This window comes from Eublepharis macularius, chromosome 12 (genome assembly GCF_028583425.1).
Source record: "Eublepharis macularius isolate TG4126 chromosome 12, MPM_Emac_v1.0, whole genome shotgun sequence".
NCBI lineage: Eukaryota > Metazoa > Chordata > Lepidosauria > Squamata > Eublepharidae > Eublepharis > Eublepharis macularius.
The window spans coordinates 52376035-52393524 of record NC_072801.1 but is presented as its reverse complement, the minus strand read 5'-3'; the positions used below and the strand labels follow the sequence as shown (position 1 = coordinate 52393524).

General features: G+C 43.9%; 1 protein-coding gene across 1 annotated transcript; it reads right to left on the bottom strand.

The window, feature by feature from the left end:
• Positions 1 to 4486: 4486 nt before the first annotated feature.
• LOC129339328 (olfactory receptor 2G3-like) lies at positions 4487 to 5431 on the bottom strand. The gene has a single exon (XM_054993914.1). It carries the CDS (start codon positions 5429 to 5431, stop codon positions 4487 to 4489), a length of 945 nt encoding a protein of 314 aa, XP_054849889.1.
• Positions 5432 to 17490: the final 12059 nt, after the last annotated feature.

Sequence of the window (17490 nt, the reverse complement as noted above, 5' to 3'; positions counted from 1 at the left end):
AACGAAGCTAGATAGACCAATATCTGACTGGATATTTATTTATTATTTCAATTTATAAACTGCCCATCCTCAGGGGCTCTGGGTGGTGAACAACAGTTAAAATCAATAAAAACAAGAAAACTAATTCTAAAATCAACAAACAATAAACAATAATAAAATTAATTAACCAAATACATTAAGGTGCAATGGTGGGGAGACCCCCCCAACCCCAAAAGTGGGAGGCTGACATGGCACTGCCCCCTTCAACCACCAAATGCCTGGTGGAACAGCTCTGTCTTACAGGCCTGGCAGAACAATAATATGTCCCGCTAGGCCCAGGTCTCCATTGACAGAGCATTCCACCAGGCTGGGGCCAGGACTGAAAAGGCTCTGGCCCTGGTTGAAGCGAGGCAGGCTTCCTTAGGGCCAGGGACCACCAGTAAACATTTATCCACTGATCAAAGCAGTTTCCGGGGAACATACAGGGAGAGGCAGTCCCGAAGATATGCCGGTCCCAACCTGCTTAGGGCTTTAAAGGTAAGAACCAACACCTTGAACGTGATTCAGAATTCAACCGAAACAGGACAGGTGTGATATGCGACTGGTAGGATATACCAGTCTGGACCCACGCCACTGCATTCTGGACCAGTTGTAGTTTCCAGATCAGGCCCAGGGGTACCCCAGCATAGACTGAGTTACAGTAATCTAGCCTGGAGGCGACAGTTGCATGGGTCACTGTAGCCAGATCCTGGGGTGTCAGTTAAGGGACAAGTTGCTTGATCTGATGGAGATGGGAAAATGCAGACTTTGCAACCACTGTGACCAGGAACTCCATTGACAGGGAGGCATCTAGGAGCATGCCCAGACTCTTGACCACTGGCAAAGTTGCCAGTGATGTCCCACCCAGGGCAGAGAGCTGGATCCCAACATCTGGCAGCCCTCGTCCCAGCTGCAGGACCTCCGTCTTCACTGGGTTCAGTTTCAGCCTGCTCTGTTTCAACCATGCCATCACAGCCTCCAGAGCTCTGGCCAGATTGTCTGGGGCCGTGTCTGGCCGGCTGTCCATCAAAAGAAAAAGTTGGGTGTCATTCGCGTATCAATGACAGCCCAGCCCAAACCTCTGCACCAACTGGGTGATGGGGCGCATGTAGATGTTAAATAACATTGGGGAGACGATCATCCCTTGCGGAACCCTGCACACCAAAGGGTGACAGGGCAACAGATCTCCCCCAAACACCACCCTCTGTCCCTGACCCTGGAGAAAGGAGACCAGCCACTGTAAGGCGTTCCCCCTAATCCTCATGTCGGAGAGGCTGCTGGCCAACAAGTCATAGTCGACCATGTCAAGCTCTGCTGTGAGATTGAGTAACACAAGCAGCGCTGACCCGCCTCGATCCAGATGCCTGCAAAGGTCATCAGTGAGGGCAACCAAGGCCATCTCCATCCCATGGCCAGGATGGAAGCTGGACTGAAATGGGTCCAGGACTACAGCATCATTCAGGAATTCCTGCAGTTGTACTGCCACCGCCCGCTCAATCATCTTGCCCAGGAACAGGAGGTTCAACACTGGGCGGTAACTGGACGGGTCGGTGGGGTCCAAAGTTTTTTTTCAGGAGGGGCTGCACCACTACCTCCTTTAATGCTCTGGGGAAAACCCCAGAGCTCAGGGAGATGTTAACAGTGGCCTCCGAGCTGGCCTCCAAGCTGGCCTTCACCAGCCAGGATGGGCAAGGGTCCAGAGGACAGGTGGTTGGCCTCATCCCCTTCAGGATCCTGTCAAATTCATCCCAGGAGAGCAGCCTGAAATGATCTCATACAGACCCAGAAGACGGCCAAGGGGTTTCCAGTTCCCTTACTGTATCAACAGTGGGCAGCAGGCCACGGTGAAAGGGATAAGATTTTGCCCGCAAAATAGCTCGGAAAAGCCTCACAGCCAATAGTCAAATTTAGAATTTGGCAGTCTCCCTGAGAGAGGGAGACCAAGGACCAAACTGTTTGAAATAATTAAGCCAGGCATGAACTAGTGGACGCAATGGAAGCAGCAAAGAAATCTCTCTTTGCTGCTTTCACTGCCACCTCATAGGCTTTCATAAATGTCCTATAAGATGTTCTTGCCTCTTCGTTGTGCCCCTGCCTCCACACTCGCTCTAGTCGTCTCAGAGACCGCTTCATCTGGCGAAGCTCCTCAGTGAACCAAGGACCTACCCGTTTGCGGGCTCGGAGAGGATGGCAGGGGGCAATAACATTGATGGCTTTGGAAAGTCAGCCATGCCAATCATCAATCCAGCTCATCTAACGTATTGCCAGCAGGCATCGGATCCCATAGAGCCGCCTGGAAATCAATTGAATCCATAAGTCTCCATGGGTGAGCCTAAATCTGCTTACCACCCACCTGGGAAAGGAGCAGCATGCTCAAACAAGCCTTCAGAACAAAGTGATCCAACCATGGCACTGCATCATAGACATCCAGGACCACCATCATCCTCACCCCAAAAATCAAATATAAGGCAAAAAGATAAGGCAATTTCAAAGGTAGAGAGCTTATATCATTACATTTGGTATTTAAATCAGGCATTCCCTTAAGGGTGCCACTTTAATGAAACACTTAACACAAGAAAAATATTACAGTAAAACAGTATTTTAAAAAAGATATTAAAAGAAACAGAATGCAAATGATTAAAGATGTAGGTAAATTATATGGAAAATCAATTGGTAGAAAGTTTGAATATTTTCTGTTGACCCACTCTGTCCTGTCTATGATCACCATCAACTTCCAGAAACATCTGGGATCTAGCAGATGTGAGAGTTGCCATGGAAACTTACTACCTCAGGGTAGTCACACATTCTCAGATTAATCTACCCCACAGGCTTGTTGTAAGGATAAAATGGAAGAAAAGAGAACAATGTAAGTGTCTCCATTGGGGAGAAAGGTCAAGTATTAAATGAAGTTATAAATGACGTAAATAACACTTACCATGGAATGTGGGAGGATCTGTTGAATTCTATCGAAGATTTCATGATTTATTCATTTGGTTGGGACAATTAGACCAGCATTCAGCCAGAGGGTGAGATTTCTGCCCAAAGTTCCACCTTCTCAATTTTAGCCCATTGGTGTTCACAAACTACATCCCTACTTCTGTTATTACTAGTTATTATACAAATTATTCATTTAATCCTGGGACCATTGTTAGCTTGGTTTCTGAGGTCATATCACAATGGTCACAAAAGTGATTGGTTATGCTATCCTAAGCAGAGTTACAACCTTCTAAGCTCATTGAAGTAAATGGCTTTAGAGGGATGTAATTCTGCTGGGGTTTCAGAAGGGTAGCCATATTGGTTTTTAGTAGCAGAACAAGATTTGGGTTCAGTAACACCTTAAAGACCAACTAGATTTCCAAGGGATGGGCTTTTGAGAGTCAGAGCTCCCTTTTCCAACCCAAATCTTGCTCTTCTGTTTAGGTTTGTATTGTGGGGATCTGCCCTGACCTGTTTCAATTTGACTGCATTTATGTATCTAGTAGTCTATGCCCTTATGTGCATGGCAGATTTAAAGTCAGTAACCAGGTATACTATCTTTCCAAAGATAAAACACTCTTTTCTCCAGGGGAACCTATCTCTGTTGTCTGAAGATTAATTGTTATTCCAGAAGAAGGTGGTGGGGTCTCCTTCCTTGGAGGTATTTAAGAAGAGGCAAGATGACCACCTGACAACAATGATGATCTTATGGTTCAAAATGAATATATGCAGATTAGGAGAGAGAGGGCATGAAAGGATTAGTCAGCGATAGGCTCTTGTGGCCTTTCCATAAATGCTAAGGGTAATGCCAATCGCCACTTTGAAGTCAGGAAGGAATTTTCCTCCAGGCCAGATTACCTGGAGATCCTGGAGGTGTTTGCCTTCTTTGGGGCATAGAGCAGGTGTCACTGAAGGAACGAGAGGTAGTTGTGAATTTCCTGCATTGTGCTGGAGGTTGGACTAGATGACCAATATGGTCCCTTTCTGTTTTATGTTTCTATAGAGAGAGGGTGGCAACCCCAATTTGCGGGGGGGGGGGTGGCTTCTGGAGATCCTGTGGGCCAGTATGTCCCTGTTCCCTTCATTTTTGGCAGTGCAACTCCTGAACTTGATAGCCATTCTTCAGACTGCTAGCTTTATTTTTTTTAACAAGTTACACCAGCCAGAGACAACCATAGTTTCCAGTTTGACACTGTTTGACACTGCAGCTCCCACTATCATCCTGAAGACAGTGGTTGAATTTGAGGCAACTAGCCTTATTTTCCTGTAGAGTTATTCTTGTTATAGATGGACTGGCAAACAGACAGAGAGACAGGTGTACACACAGATCTTTTTATTATTATAGACAAACTCTCTGTATGCCAATTGCTTCTTAGAAGTTAGTGCATTACTCAAAAATCCTGTGCAATAAATTCATTTTGGCTGTTAACAATTGAATACATATTGTAAATATAGAGTTGGTGAAGAAGGCACCTCCAGTATTACAAATCAGTTACTTGAGACCTTTGGCCAATGTATTCCTTCCAAAGGCCCTCATTAAGGACGCCTTAACTTCATTATTTCTGAAACTGTATATAATGGGATTTAGCATGGGATTGATAACAGCATAAAATACAGAAATCAGCCTGTCTGTCTCAGGTGAATAACTTGATTTGGGCCTCATGTACATAAACATGCCAGTCCCATAATAAATGGTCACCACTGTCAGATGAGAAGAGCAAGTGGAAAAGGCTTTGCGTCTGCCACCTGCACTGTGGATTCTGATGACAGCACCAATGATGTGGCCATAGGACACAAGAACTAAGAGGAAGGGCAGCATCAAAGTGCCTATACCTCCCAGTAACATCAAGAGTTCGTTCAAGGAGGTATCCGAGCAGATCATGTGTAGCAGAACAGGCGCTTCACAGAAAATGTGGTTAATGACATAGGGTCCACAAAGAGGAGGCAAGCTTAATTTGAGTGGAACCACGGAAATGAGAAAACTTAATGTCCAAGATGCAGCTGCAATCCTCAAACAGACATGGTGGTTCATTATAATGGTGTAGCGCAGGGGGTGACACACAGCTACATAGCGATCCAAAGCCATCACTGCCAGGAGGACACATTCTGCTGCTCCCATAAAGAGGGAGATGTACATTTGCACCATGCAGAGTAGGTAGGATATGGTTTTCTTAACAGATATCAGGTTGGACAACATTTTGGGGACCACAGCTGTAGTGTAGCAAAGATTCAAAAATGCCAGATGTCTGAGGAAAAAATACATGGGTGTGTGTAAGTGGGGATCTGCTGTAGCTAGGGCAATGATACCAAAGTTTCCGAAGAGGGTTACCATATATATAAGAGTGAATATTACAAAGAGTAATGGTTCCATTCTGGGATGATCAGAAAAACCCATCAGTATGAATTCCAGAACTTCGATTTCATTCTCTTGGCTCATGTCCTGTAGAATCTATCTAATAAGAAAAACATAAGAAAATGCCAAAAACAGCTTCATGTTACTGTTTAATATATAAACAAGGCATTAGAGATGGTAATTGTACCAAAAGTTCACCTAAAGTCTGAAACATGCTTGACTGGTCAACATAGTCTCTAGTGATGGGGATTCTATAACTGCACTAGGCATATTTTCGATCATTTGCTACACAGAAGTTGTAATCATATGTTATGCCTATAGTCCTTGCTTTTTGCTTCCAAGTCTAGATCTCACAACTGAGCTGTTTCTATCTGGCACAAATCATTGCCATTGGTTGCCATTTGCTGCATATTGTATTTGACACCTTATTAAAAAAAAAGTAGGAGGCAAGAAAGGAGAGAGAGAGAGAGAGAGAGAGAGAGAGAGAGAGAGAGAGAGAAGCATAAAGAAGTTTTCAAAATGGGAAAATATGGTCATAGATATATAGAATAATGCTCCAGTCAGGGATTAAGGAACCAGACCATTCTACATAGAACCAGTCCTACTTTTATCTGGCAAGAGAATCTTGTTTCTCAAAAGAGTATACCCTGGAGAACTTGTTGGTTTTTGGATGCTATTGGATTTGAATCTTGCTATCATTCTGCATAAAGTTGCACTCATCTTGAAAGTTCAATAATAACTGCACTTACAAACCACTCTTCTAGACAGATTAATGCCCCACTCAGAGCAGTAAACAAAGTCAGTATTATTATTATCCCCCCAATACAGCTGGTGAGCTGGGGCTGAGAGGAGGGCATACCCAAGGCCACCTACTGAGCTCATGGCAGTAGTGGGATTCGAACCCGCAGAGTGCTGATTCACAGTCCAACCACTTAGATCCAAGGCTACAAATGGAGGCTCAGTCTTCTCTGTGAGAGGAAATACATGATACAACTTACATTCCAGTTGGCATGCTAACTACAATCTTTCTCTGAGAAGTATTTATTTATTTATTTATTTATTTATTTATTTATTTATTTATTTATTTATTTATTGAATCACATTTCTAGACCGCCCTCCCCATCAGACGGCTCAAGGCAGTTTAACAACAGTTTAAAACAGTAAAAACATTATAAAAACACTAAAACATTAAAACAGTATGATTTGCCCATGCTTATCTGTGCTCTGTCTATATCCACAAGCTTTAATTGGGCTGTGTACAGAGATTTAAATGGGAGCATATCTTGCCACTGCTAAAGGAACTGCCCTTGCTGCCTAATTGTTTCCACATATTACTTAAGTTGTTAGTTATTATTACCTTAAAACTCCTAAATATTTTTGGACCTGAATACTTGAGAAGCCATTTTCTACCAGAGTTATGTGTCTGTCAATCAAAATCTTCATCAGAAGCACTGCTCTGTATTGCTGCATCTTTAGAGATTGAGTAGATACAAGAGACAGACATCAGTTGTGTTACATCATTTATGTTACTCTCTTCCCATAGTGGCTCACCTGGCACCTACTGTGATTAGCTTTAGATTTCAGATGAGGACCTACTTATTCACCACAGCTTGGGGGTGATTCTCCCTAGCCATGTTTCTGCCAATGCCTGATTTTGAAATTAACAAGTTTTATAGGCTAGTTCATTTTATCTATTTATTTAAAAGACACACCACACGTCTCCAAGATTTAAAATTAGTATTTAACACTGGTAATAAATTACTATCTCACTAATCAAATGTCATCCTGAATAAAACCAATATTGTTGTGATATTTTTTTCAGAGTAGACTTCTGTTAGAAGCTGCATAATAGGCATGCAGCTGAGAATCTGAGGGATAATTTTAAAAAGAAAGAAAGAAACAAATAAATAAAACCATGCAGCTTGTTTGGGCATTCCCAAAGCATAACCCACCCTAGCTTTAATATCAACCATCTGCATTTGGCTGGAGAAAATTATAGGCAAGGAATCAAAATAATGAAAAGTTGGATGCATTACTGCTGTCCCATAATTTCACAAGTGTAGTTGCACCCTTAGAATCACATTTCCTAAATTCCACACTATAATAAATCATATAAAACCACATCTGTCCATCTATGCAGCTTTCTTTCCCTATCAATAGCCAATACTTCCTTATATGTTCAATCAGCAGGTCATTTCTTTACTTATTTTTCTGAGATGTGACTAACTATTTATAGAAGTAGTCTATTACTGTTCTGATTTTTTTTAAAAAAACCTATAGAATTACAGTTTTACATAGATTACCCTGATCTGTCATTTCTTGATTTGCAGAGAAGTATTGCTTTTTTTGAAATGTGCAGATAGTTGCTGTATAATGAGTCTCTCCTTCATCTATCTCCAGGTATGTTGTATTGGACACAAAGGTCTGGCTACTTGCACCCAAGTTGCTCTGTAGTAAAACAAAAGTTTTGGATCCAACTCACTGTCTGTTACGTTCCAGTCTTCCTAAAATATTATTCAGTTCAATTGATTTATAATGATCATTGCTTAGATCAAATGGTACATTTTGACTCCCTCCAAAAGAGGAAACCTTCCACACAATGACAGGAATCCTTGGATCCTACCTCTTATTTGCCGGATATACCATTTCTTTTATGTTTTTAATACTGCAAAACTTTTGAGACCAAACTGCTCATTTCATTAGTTTGTGCAAACAATTATTTTAAGCAAATAAATAGAACTGACTTGATTTTTGCAACCTACTTGTACACTGCCCATACCTGGTTTTAAAAAAAGCCCTTCTGCTTGATGGTTTTATGAATGTTCTGGTGAGCAAATCTCATGTGTCCAATTAAATAAGTATCTCAAACTTATACTTTACTTTCTTAATTCACAGCACAAGCAGAGCCTACACTACAATGAATGAAATGGCAAGCAGGATAAACCTGAAGGTTTTTTTTCCATAGGGCCAGGCTGTACTTTTATATGAATATGCATAAAGGGTGAGACTGAGGCTGAGACCCTAGCCAGTCCAATAGATGTATCAGAAAGAGCCAAAGTCCAGTTCATTAAATTTTACAGGTCTGTTTTAGGTCAGATGTAGGCTTATCAACAAACAACACACATAATCCAGGAGGTAGGATTTTACAATTTAACAAAATGAAGAATAGTGACTTGATGTTTTGTGGTTTTGATCATTAAGAAGATAATGGAGAAATATAAAAATGGGAAATAATGGGGGAATATAAAACAAGTAGAAGGGAGGCAGTAGAGGAAAAGAAAATTTTGGAGAGACTGTAACTAGAGATGGGCATGAACAGCAATACGAACTTTAAAAAGCCACAAACAGCCCAATCAGCTGTTTGTGAACAAGCTGTTCATGAAGCCCCATTCTAAACGAACAGGTGGTCGTTGCAAGCCTCGTTCATTGCTGTTAGTCAAGCCAGACAATCTGGCACCTGCAATCACTTCCCTTGGCAACTGGAGGCAGGGACTGCCTGAACTCTGTCTGAACTCCTGCTGTTACCCTGGAAACCCCAATCTAAGCCCAATTTAGCTTGATAGGCAGGTCTTCTTTTCAAGTGTGGAGCTCCAAATTTGTTACAAGGAAGCAAATAGTGGGGGGAGGGGAGCTCCCAGCTCTGGTTTTGCAGACAGTGAGGGAGAGACAGTTGCTGTTGGCATTTTGAGAGAGAGACAGGGAGACTGTATTGGAGCTTGAATTTTCTTTGTGTGTGGTGCGGTAGGGATCTACCCCTTCAGGTTCCAGGGCTGCTGCCAGGCTCTGAGGCCAAGCTATTATTTATTATTGGTACATTTCCTTGTGCCTGCTCAGGTAGGGTTTCTGGGAGTGGTGTGGTAGGGATCTTGATGGCTGGAGGAGAGCCTGCTGGCCCCCATGAACAACGAACAATGAACATGTTCATGAACAGGTCATGTTCGTCAATGTTCGTTGTTCATTGTTCATTGATAGCAACGAACAACGAACACCATGCTAGTTTTTTTTCTGTTTGTACCCTTGTCTAACTGTAACATTATTTTTAAAAAAAGATGTGTTGTAGAGAAGAATGGAAATGAAATATATATTATTGTTCTTTTTCCTTTCTAAGTTCCAAGTTCTGTTACTGTCTACTTTTTTCTTTATTCTTGTTTTCTGTCCTTTCTATGGGCTTTTATTTCTATTAATAAAATAAAAATAACATCAAAAACCCCCAACTAAAACAAAAACCCCTACAACCGACCAAATACACTCAAGCGCAACAGGGGGCAAGTTTCCAAGATCAAGATGGAGATGAATCCAAAATGTTGACAAGCAAATAAGATTCTGATATTCAGGAAGATTTCTCATCTGGCAAAAACCACATACACATATTCTGAAAGTGTTCAAATTTGAAGGTTTTCAGAAATTGGATTGCCAACTGCAGGTTGGGAGATTCCTGGAAATTTATAGGTGGAGCCAGAGGACCACAGGGTTTGAAGATGGGAGGAACATCATCAAGGCCTAATGCCATAGAGTCCACTGCCCAAAGTAGCCATTTTCTCCAGGAGAACTGATTTCTGTCATCTGGAGATCAGTTGTAATTCTAGGAGACCTCCAGACCTCACCTGGAGTAGTATAATTCACTAGCACGCTGATCTCTATCATACACTAACAAATGTTATGACTTCTTTGCAATGGTTCAGAAAAGATTGTGAATTCTTTCATCTTGATTATTTTATTGCTTAAAACAGACAAGAATAAGACCAACAGCCTAACTGTGGGTAAGGGATCCCCCCTACCTTAATACTGTGCTGAGATTCCAAGGCCAGTTGAATATGGTTCTGCTCCAACTCTGCCTCTAATTTCTGAACTGGGGTTTTTCACTCAGAAGCCAAAGAATGAAGGTAAAGCACAAGGGGATTCCCCCCTTAATCACGAAACCTGCATCTCACTCACAGCTGAATTAATCCCGGTCGATTTTCAACTTTCATGCCATTAGAACATCATCATCATCATTATAACAACTACTACTACTACTACTACTACTACTACTACTACTACTACTACTACTACTACTATTCTTATATACCACTATTCTATACAGATTAGTGCTCCACTCAGAGCAGTGAACACAAAGTCAGTGTTGTTGTTATTTATTTATTTTATTTAACTTATATCCCACCCACCCCATGAATGGGCTCAGGGCAGCTCACATCATCATTAAAACACAATAAATTAATAATCAACTTTAAAAACACACTTAAAAACTTATATTAAAATACTTCAACACCATTATACATAGGCTACTTTGGATACTAATAAAAGACCTGCATAAGTCATAGCTGTGGGTAGAATGCATAGCCAAGGGTAGTCATAGAAGAGGCAGTGATCTTAGATAGGATAAGAGAGGACACCTGCTGATCCTCAACCAAAGCCCTGGCCCTGGTGGAGGCCAGCCAGATGTCCCTCGGGCCGGGGACCACAAGGAGTTGTTTATTTGCAGAGCACAGAACCCTGTAAGGGATGTAGTGGGAGAGGCGGTCCCGCAGGTATGCCAGTCCCAATCCATGGAGGGCTTTAAGCACCAAAGTTAACACCTTGAACCGGATCTGGAACTCCACTAGAAGCCAGTGCAACTGGCACAGCACAGGATGGATATGCTCTTGAATAGGCGTTCCTGTAAGAACGCGTGCTGCTGCATTCTGGACCAGCTGCAGCTTCCATGTCAGGCCCAAGGGCAGCCCAGCGTAAAGTGGCTTGCAGTAATCTATCCTGGAGGTGACCATTGCATGGATTACTGTGGCCAGATCCCGGGATGAAAGATAGGGTGCGAGTTGCTTGGCTTGTCGAAGGTGAAAAAAGGCAGACCTGCGAACAGTCGTGACCTAGGCCTCCATTGAAAGTATGGCATCCAAAATCACACCCAGGCTTCTCACCATCAATGAAGGCTTCACTTGCACTCTGTTGAGGGCTGGGAGCTGGGTCCCCAACCCTATTGCTCCATGACCCAGGCACAGAACCTCCATCTTCAGGGGATTCAATATCAGGCAACTCTGACATAGCCATACTGTCACAGCCTCAAGACCCTTGGCTAAGGAATCCAGAGCACAGTCAGACTGGTTGTACATCAACAGATAGAGCTGGGTGTTATCCGCATACTGATGACATCCCAGCCCAAAATTGAGGGCCATCTGGGCAAGGGGGCACATATAGATGTTAAATAGCACCAGGGAAAGAATTGCCCCCTGAGGGATGCTGCACACCAAGGAATGGCAGGCAGGCATCTGTTCCCCAACTGCCACCCTCTGTCCTCGACTATGGAGGAAGGAGCTCAGCCATTGAAGGACTGTCCCACAAATCCCCATGTCCGCGAGGCGGTGGGTCAAGAGATCATGATCGACCATGTCAAACGCTTGTGTAAGATCTAAAAGTATAAGCAGTGCTTACCCGCCCCAATCCAGGTGCCATCGCAGATCATCTGTGAGAGCAACCAGAGCTGTCTCCGTACCAAGGCCAGGCCTGAAGCTGGACTGGAATGGGTCCAAGATGGAGGCATCATCCAGGTATACCTGTAACTATTCCGCTACTGCCGTCTCAATTACTTTACCCAGAAGTGGAAGATTTGAAACTGGACGGTAATTGGCTGGATCAACAGAATCTAAGGACGGTTTCTTTAATAAGAGCTACACTACTGCCTCCTTCAATGAGTCTGGGAAAAACCCAGAACTCAGGGAAAGATTAATGATGTCAGCTAGCGGGACCCAAATCCCAGCCCCGCCAGTTTTCACCAGCCATGACGGCATGGGTCCAGTGGGCATGTGGTAGGTTTCATAGCATGCAGGACCCTGTCTACCTCTTCCTGGGAGAGTGATCTGAACTGATCTAATGTCAACCCTGAAGATGGCCAAGGGGCTTCCAGTTCACATACTGCATCAACCATGGTGGACAGGTCCCAGCAAAATAGTCTCCAAAAGCCTCACAGCTTATCATCGAATTCACATTTTTTTGTCCCATGTGTAAGGGATGTTAAAGCCCGAATCACTCTGGAAAGTTGTGCTGGGCGAGAACTAGCAGACGCAATGGAGCTGCATAGTAATTTCTCTTTGCAGCTTTCACTGCCACCTCATAGGCTTTCATAAACGTCCTATAAGATGTTCTTGTCACTTCATCATGGAGTCGCCGCTACACTCACTCTAGCCATTTCAGCTCCTGTTTGATCTGGCATAGCTCCTCAGTATACTAGGGAGCTATTCTGGTGTGGGGGTGGAGAGGGTGATTGAGAGCAATCTCGTTGATGGCATTAGAGAGACGGACATTCCAGTCCTCTATCAGCTCATCCAGCGAGCTGCCAGGGGGCATCGGATCCTGCAGAGTGTTCTGGAATCCAATTGGATGCATTTGACTCCCCGGGTGAGCATAAATCAGCTCATTGCCCAAGTGGGGTGGGGGTGGGATTTGCGGTACCCAGATGAGCCCTCAGGATGAGGTGGTCTGACCATGGCACTTCTATAGGTTCATCCAGATCCACCTGTATCCCCACCCCAAAGATTAGGTCCAGCATGTGTCCTGCTCTATGTGTGGGTATGGACACCGATACAAACTGGGAGAGTCCTAATGCCACCATGGAAGCTATAAGGTCCATGGCCCATGAGGAGGCGGCATCATCAGCATGAACATTAAAGTCTCCCAGGACCAAAAGCCAGGGATACTCCAAGGCCCAGCCAGCTACCACGTCCAACAGGCCAGGCAAGGCATCTGCAGGTGTGCTGGGTGATTGGTACTCCAAACAGATGGCTTTGTTCTCCTCGGCATCCCACACCAGTCCCACACAGTCAATACCGCCAATCTTTGGTGTAGGTATCGGTCTGATGGAGAAAGAGTCTCTAATGAGTTATCCCCACAATACAGCTGTAGCCGAGTGGAGTGGCTTACCCAAGGCCACCTGCTGAGCTCACTGCAATAGTGGGATTCAAACCAGCAGAGTGCTGCTATATCCAAACAACATGTAAAGCTAGTGTACTATGTAGACATTCTCATGTACTGCTTTTGCCCCCAGAGTAATTAGATTTCAGTTTTGCTCCTGTATCTGTTTGCTAAATCAGTCCCCCACCCGCCTGCAGTTGGTACAAGTTGCATTCTAGCTAATTGCCCCATTCTCTTTTGCCAAAGTTTTTCAGAAAATCCTTCTGCTTCAAATGTCCTTCTTTTACTCATTCTCCCCCAAATTAATTATCAGTTTCCTTATATAGAACAGAAATTTTGCAAACATACTTCATGATTTCATCTTCTGACATTTTTTATTTCTCCTGCACCCTAGAATTAGTTGCTAAAGATATGCTCCAACTTTAAAAGAAACAGGCAGTTAGTGTCACAACTCAGTTTCACTGAATATTTAAAACATCATACATAGCAGATAGAAGCCAAGTTATCTGTCCGTCATCATGTCAGCGATTGCAGAATCCCTGTACCTCAACTCCATCTGTGCCTTCTCCAGAGCCTTATCTGTTTTGAAGTCAGAAGCCAGGATGTAACCTGAGCATCATGGTCAGTTTGAGATTGCCCCCTTTGATTTCTTTCAGCTTCTGTCACAGGCCAGCAATCTCAAGCATCCTTTCACCCCAACTCCATCTGTGCCTTTTCTAGTTCATGGTGAGAACCTGGGATAGTCTTGAATAGACATGGGCACGAACCAAAAGAAATTACAGAACCAGAGGATTGTGGTTTGGTGCAGACCACGATCCCGAATTCCCGAACAGCAACAACCATCTCCCGTTCCCAAACCCGAATCGTGGATCGTGGAGGCAAAAGCGGAGGGGCACCCCGCTGTTTCCAGCGATACAGGAATGGTGGGTGATGCCGGCGGCATCTGTGTTTGTGTTTGGCCATCTGTGTTTGGCCATCAGAGATGCCTAGCAGGGTTTGCAGGGATGAGTTTGGAGTGCCCATGGCTACAGAACACCCCCTTCCCCCTCCCTTCCCTGGGTGTCTTCTCCCAACTTATGACTGCTTTGCTGCTCCGTGGTTGGAAGGAAGCCCTGCTGATCAAGGAAAGCTGGGCTTCCATTCGGGTTTCCAGGGCGACAGAAGGAGGGCAAACAGAGCCCAGGCATTCCCCTGGCTCCGTTGCCAGGGGAATAGGTTGCTGGCGCCTGAGTGTCTGGATTCCCGAATCGAGCCCGAACACCATGATCCAGGCCTCTCCCAACCGCTGGATCGTTGGCCGTGGCCGATCACGATCTGCCAGGTCATGACCGCGCGATCGCCATTTTTGTGGAGTTTTGACGTTCGTAATGCGGATCGTGCCCATCTCTAGTCTTGAGCTTTATGGTCAGTTTGAGATTGTCCACTTTGGCTTATTCCAGCTTCTGTCACAGATTTGTCACCTGACATTTAAAGAAAGCAAGGGTCAGCTTTTGGTCATGATGATCTCTGTCAGGTCAAAGGCACATGGATTGTTCCTCATTAGCTGATGACATCTTTAGCATGCAAGAAGCCCCGAGTTCAGTTACCAGAATTTTCAGTTTAATGCTCTCAGGTGATGATAACTCAGCACAAGACAACTTCATGAGTTCAAGCACTTTGCCATGAATTTGGGTTCTGCAGTCCTGAATAGCAATTAACGATCTTTAACATCTCTATGACTTTTTAATGTATGTTTATATTATGTTTTATCTAATTGTTTTAAGTATTTCTTTTTATGCTTAAAATGTTTTAGTGTCTCACCTTGGGGACCCTGAATTGGGTGAAAAGGCAGTATAGCCAAGTTTCAAGCAAATAAATAATGCTGTTTTTCTCAGAGATTCAAAGTGCTATGAAGACATGCATTTTTGTGCCATGTAAGATAGCATCCTGTCCCCTTATTACATGGGGGAGATGCTGAGGCAATTTTGATGCAAATCCCATTGATTTCAATGGGAATGATTTAAGGTCAAGGCTTAGCTTTCTCATGCTGAAATTACTGAAGACAAACTTTGGCTACCATGTGCCCTCAAAAGGTAAGTTCGTGACTCTGATGATTACAACAACAACATTCGATTTATATACCGCCCCTCAGGACAATTTAATGCCCACTCAGAGTGGTTTACAAAGTATGTTATCATTATCATCACAACGATAATCGCCTTGTGAGTTGGGTGGGCCTGAGAGAGCTCCTAGAAGCTGTGACTGACCCAAGGTCACCCAGTTGGCTACAAGTGGAGGAGTGGGGAATCAAACCGGGTTCTCCAGATTAGAGTCCCACTGCTTTTAACACTATGCCAAAGGAGTGACAAAGGAGTGATGTTTTGATTATAACTAGCTATACTGCCTCTTCTTGAACTAATGGCAAAGAGATTGGTGACTGCAGCATCCTGCAGAGAAATATATGCCATGGGTCAGTGATTCTCCTCCATCAATCTTATTTTGTATGTTTATCCTTATTTTATGGACAGTGGTTAGAGTTTTGGGCTAAGATCTGGGCAGTCTAGATTTGAATCCTAACTCTGCCATGAAATCTCACTGGGTGGGCATTCTTAGCCTGACCTACGTCACAGGATTATTGTGAGTTTAAAATGCAGAATGGGAATATGTTGCAAGCCACTTTGGGGTCCGGATTATGGAGAAAAGTGGGATATAAATGAAGTAAGCAAATAAATGAAAATACTTTTTATCCTGTTCTTGCTTCTCAAAATGATGAGAACTGCACTCTGTCTTTAGAAAAATGCCCCCTAGCCCAATTTAGTACTTTCACTTCTCATTTAGGCCAAGAACTGTATTTAAAAATTGGCTGTGTGTTGCCAATGGAGTTCTGTTCCACCAAGTTTGTTGATAATGAGAGATGCCAGCCCTGTCCCATTATTGAAAAGATGGGCTATGCAAGCAGGGCAGCCCTAGGAGAGACAGAAAATGTTTTTTCCCTAGCAGTTATGACTACAGATGGGCATGATCCACATTACGATCGGAAAAAACCCACGATAATGGTGATTGCGTGATCATGACCCGGCGGATCATGATTGGCCATGGCCAATGATTCAGCGACTGGGAGGGGCCTGGATCAGGGCATCCAGGCTTGCATCGGGGATCCAGACACTCAGGTGCCAGCAACCTATTCCCCTGGCAACGGGGGCAGGGGAATGCCTGAGCTCTGTTTGCTCTCCTTCTGTCGCCCTGGAAACCCGAATGGAAGCCCAGCTTTCCTTGATCAGCAGGGCTTCCTTCCAACCATGGAACAGCAAAGCAATCACAAGTTGGGAGAAGACATCCAGGGAAGGGAGGGGGAAGGGGGTGTTCTGTAGCCATGGGCACTCCAAACTCCTCCCTGCAAACCCTGCTAGACAGCTCTGACAGCCAAACACAGACGGCCAAACACAAACACAGATGCCGCCAGCATCACCCACCGTTCCTGTATCGCTGGGTATAATGCCATAGAGTCCACCTTCCAACGCAGCCATTTTCTCTAGGGCAATTCTTTTCTGTAAACTGGAAATTAGTTGTAATTTCAGGAAATTTCCAGCCATCATCTGGAGGTTGGCAACCCTACTAGCAGGTCAGGGAGACAAATAGGCCAGAATCGTTCTCCCTGAACTGCTAATTTTCAATGAGGGGTGTTTTTTTGCCTTTCAGTCATGGGTGTCCTGCAACTGTCTGCACAGCATAGATCCAGGTTTAGCTGTTCAGGTAGAACTAGGCTTTAGACTTTTTAAGAGTCAAACTACACACATTACTATTTGTAGTGTGTAGGGTCTGGATTCCCACAAGCTGACTCTGACAGTCAAACACCAGGGTGGGGCCACCACAACCAAATTAAAGCAGTACTTCATAATAAACTAATGCAGGTCATAGTGAAAGCAACATAGGATTCCCACTCAGCAGGCCACAAGATTTTTGTTTGAAAAAGTGGGTTTTGCACCTTCTCCAGAAATCTTCAAAAGCTGAACTGTACTCAGCTTAACCAAAATGTCCCACTTCAGATAACAAATGTTCTTATTTCACCTGGTCCGGAGTCTGGACACTGAAAATAAGGACAGCAGCTATTTCTCCTTTAAAAGTTTTCCTAACACAAAATTTCCCCTTCCTTAAAATACATTTCCATGTTGGGGCTGGGTTTTTCACCCCACACAGAAGTTCTCACACTGTTATATTAATTGCCCACTTCAGGAGACAGCATCACAAATTTCTCATTATAC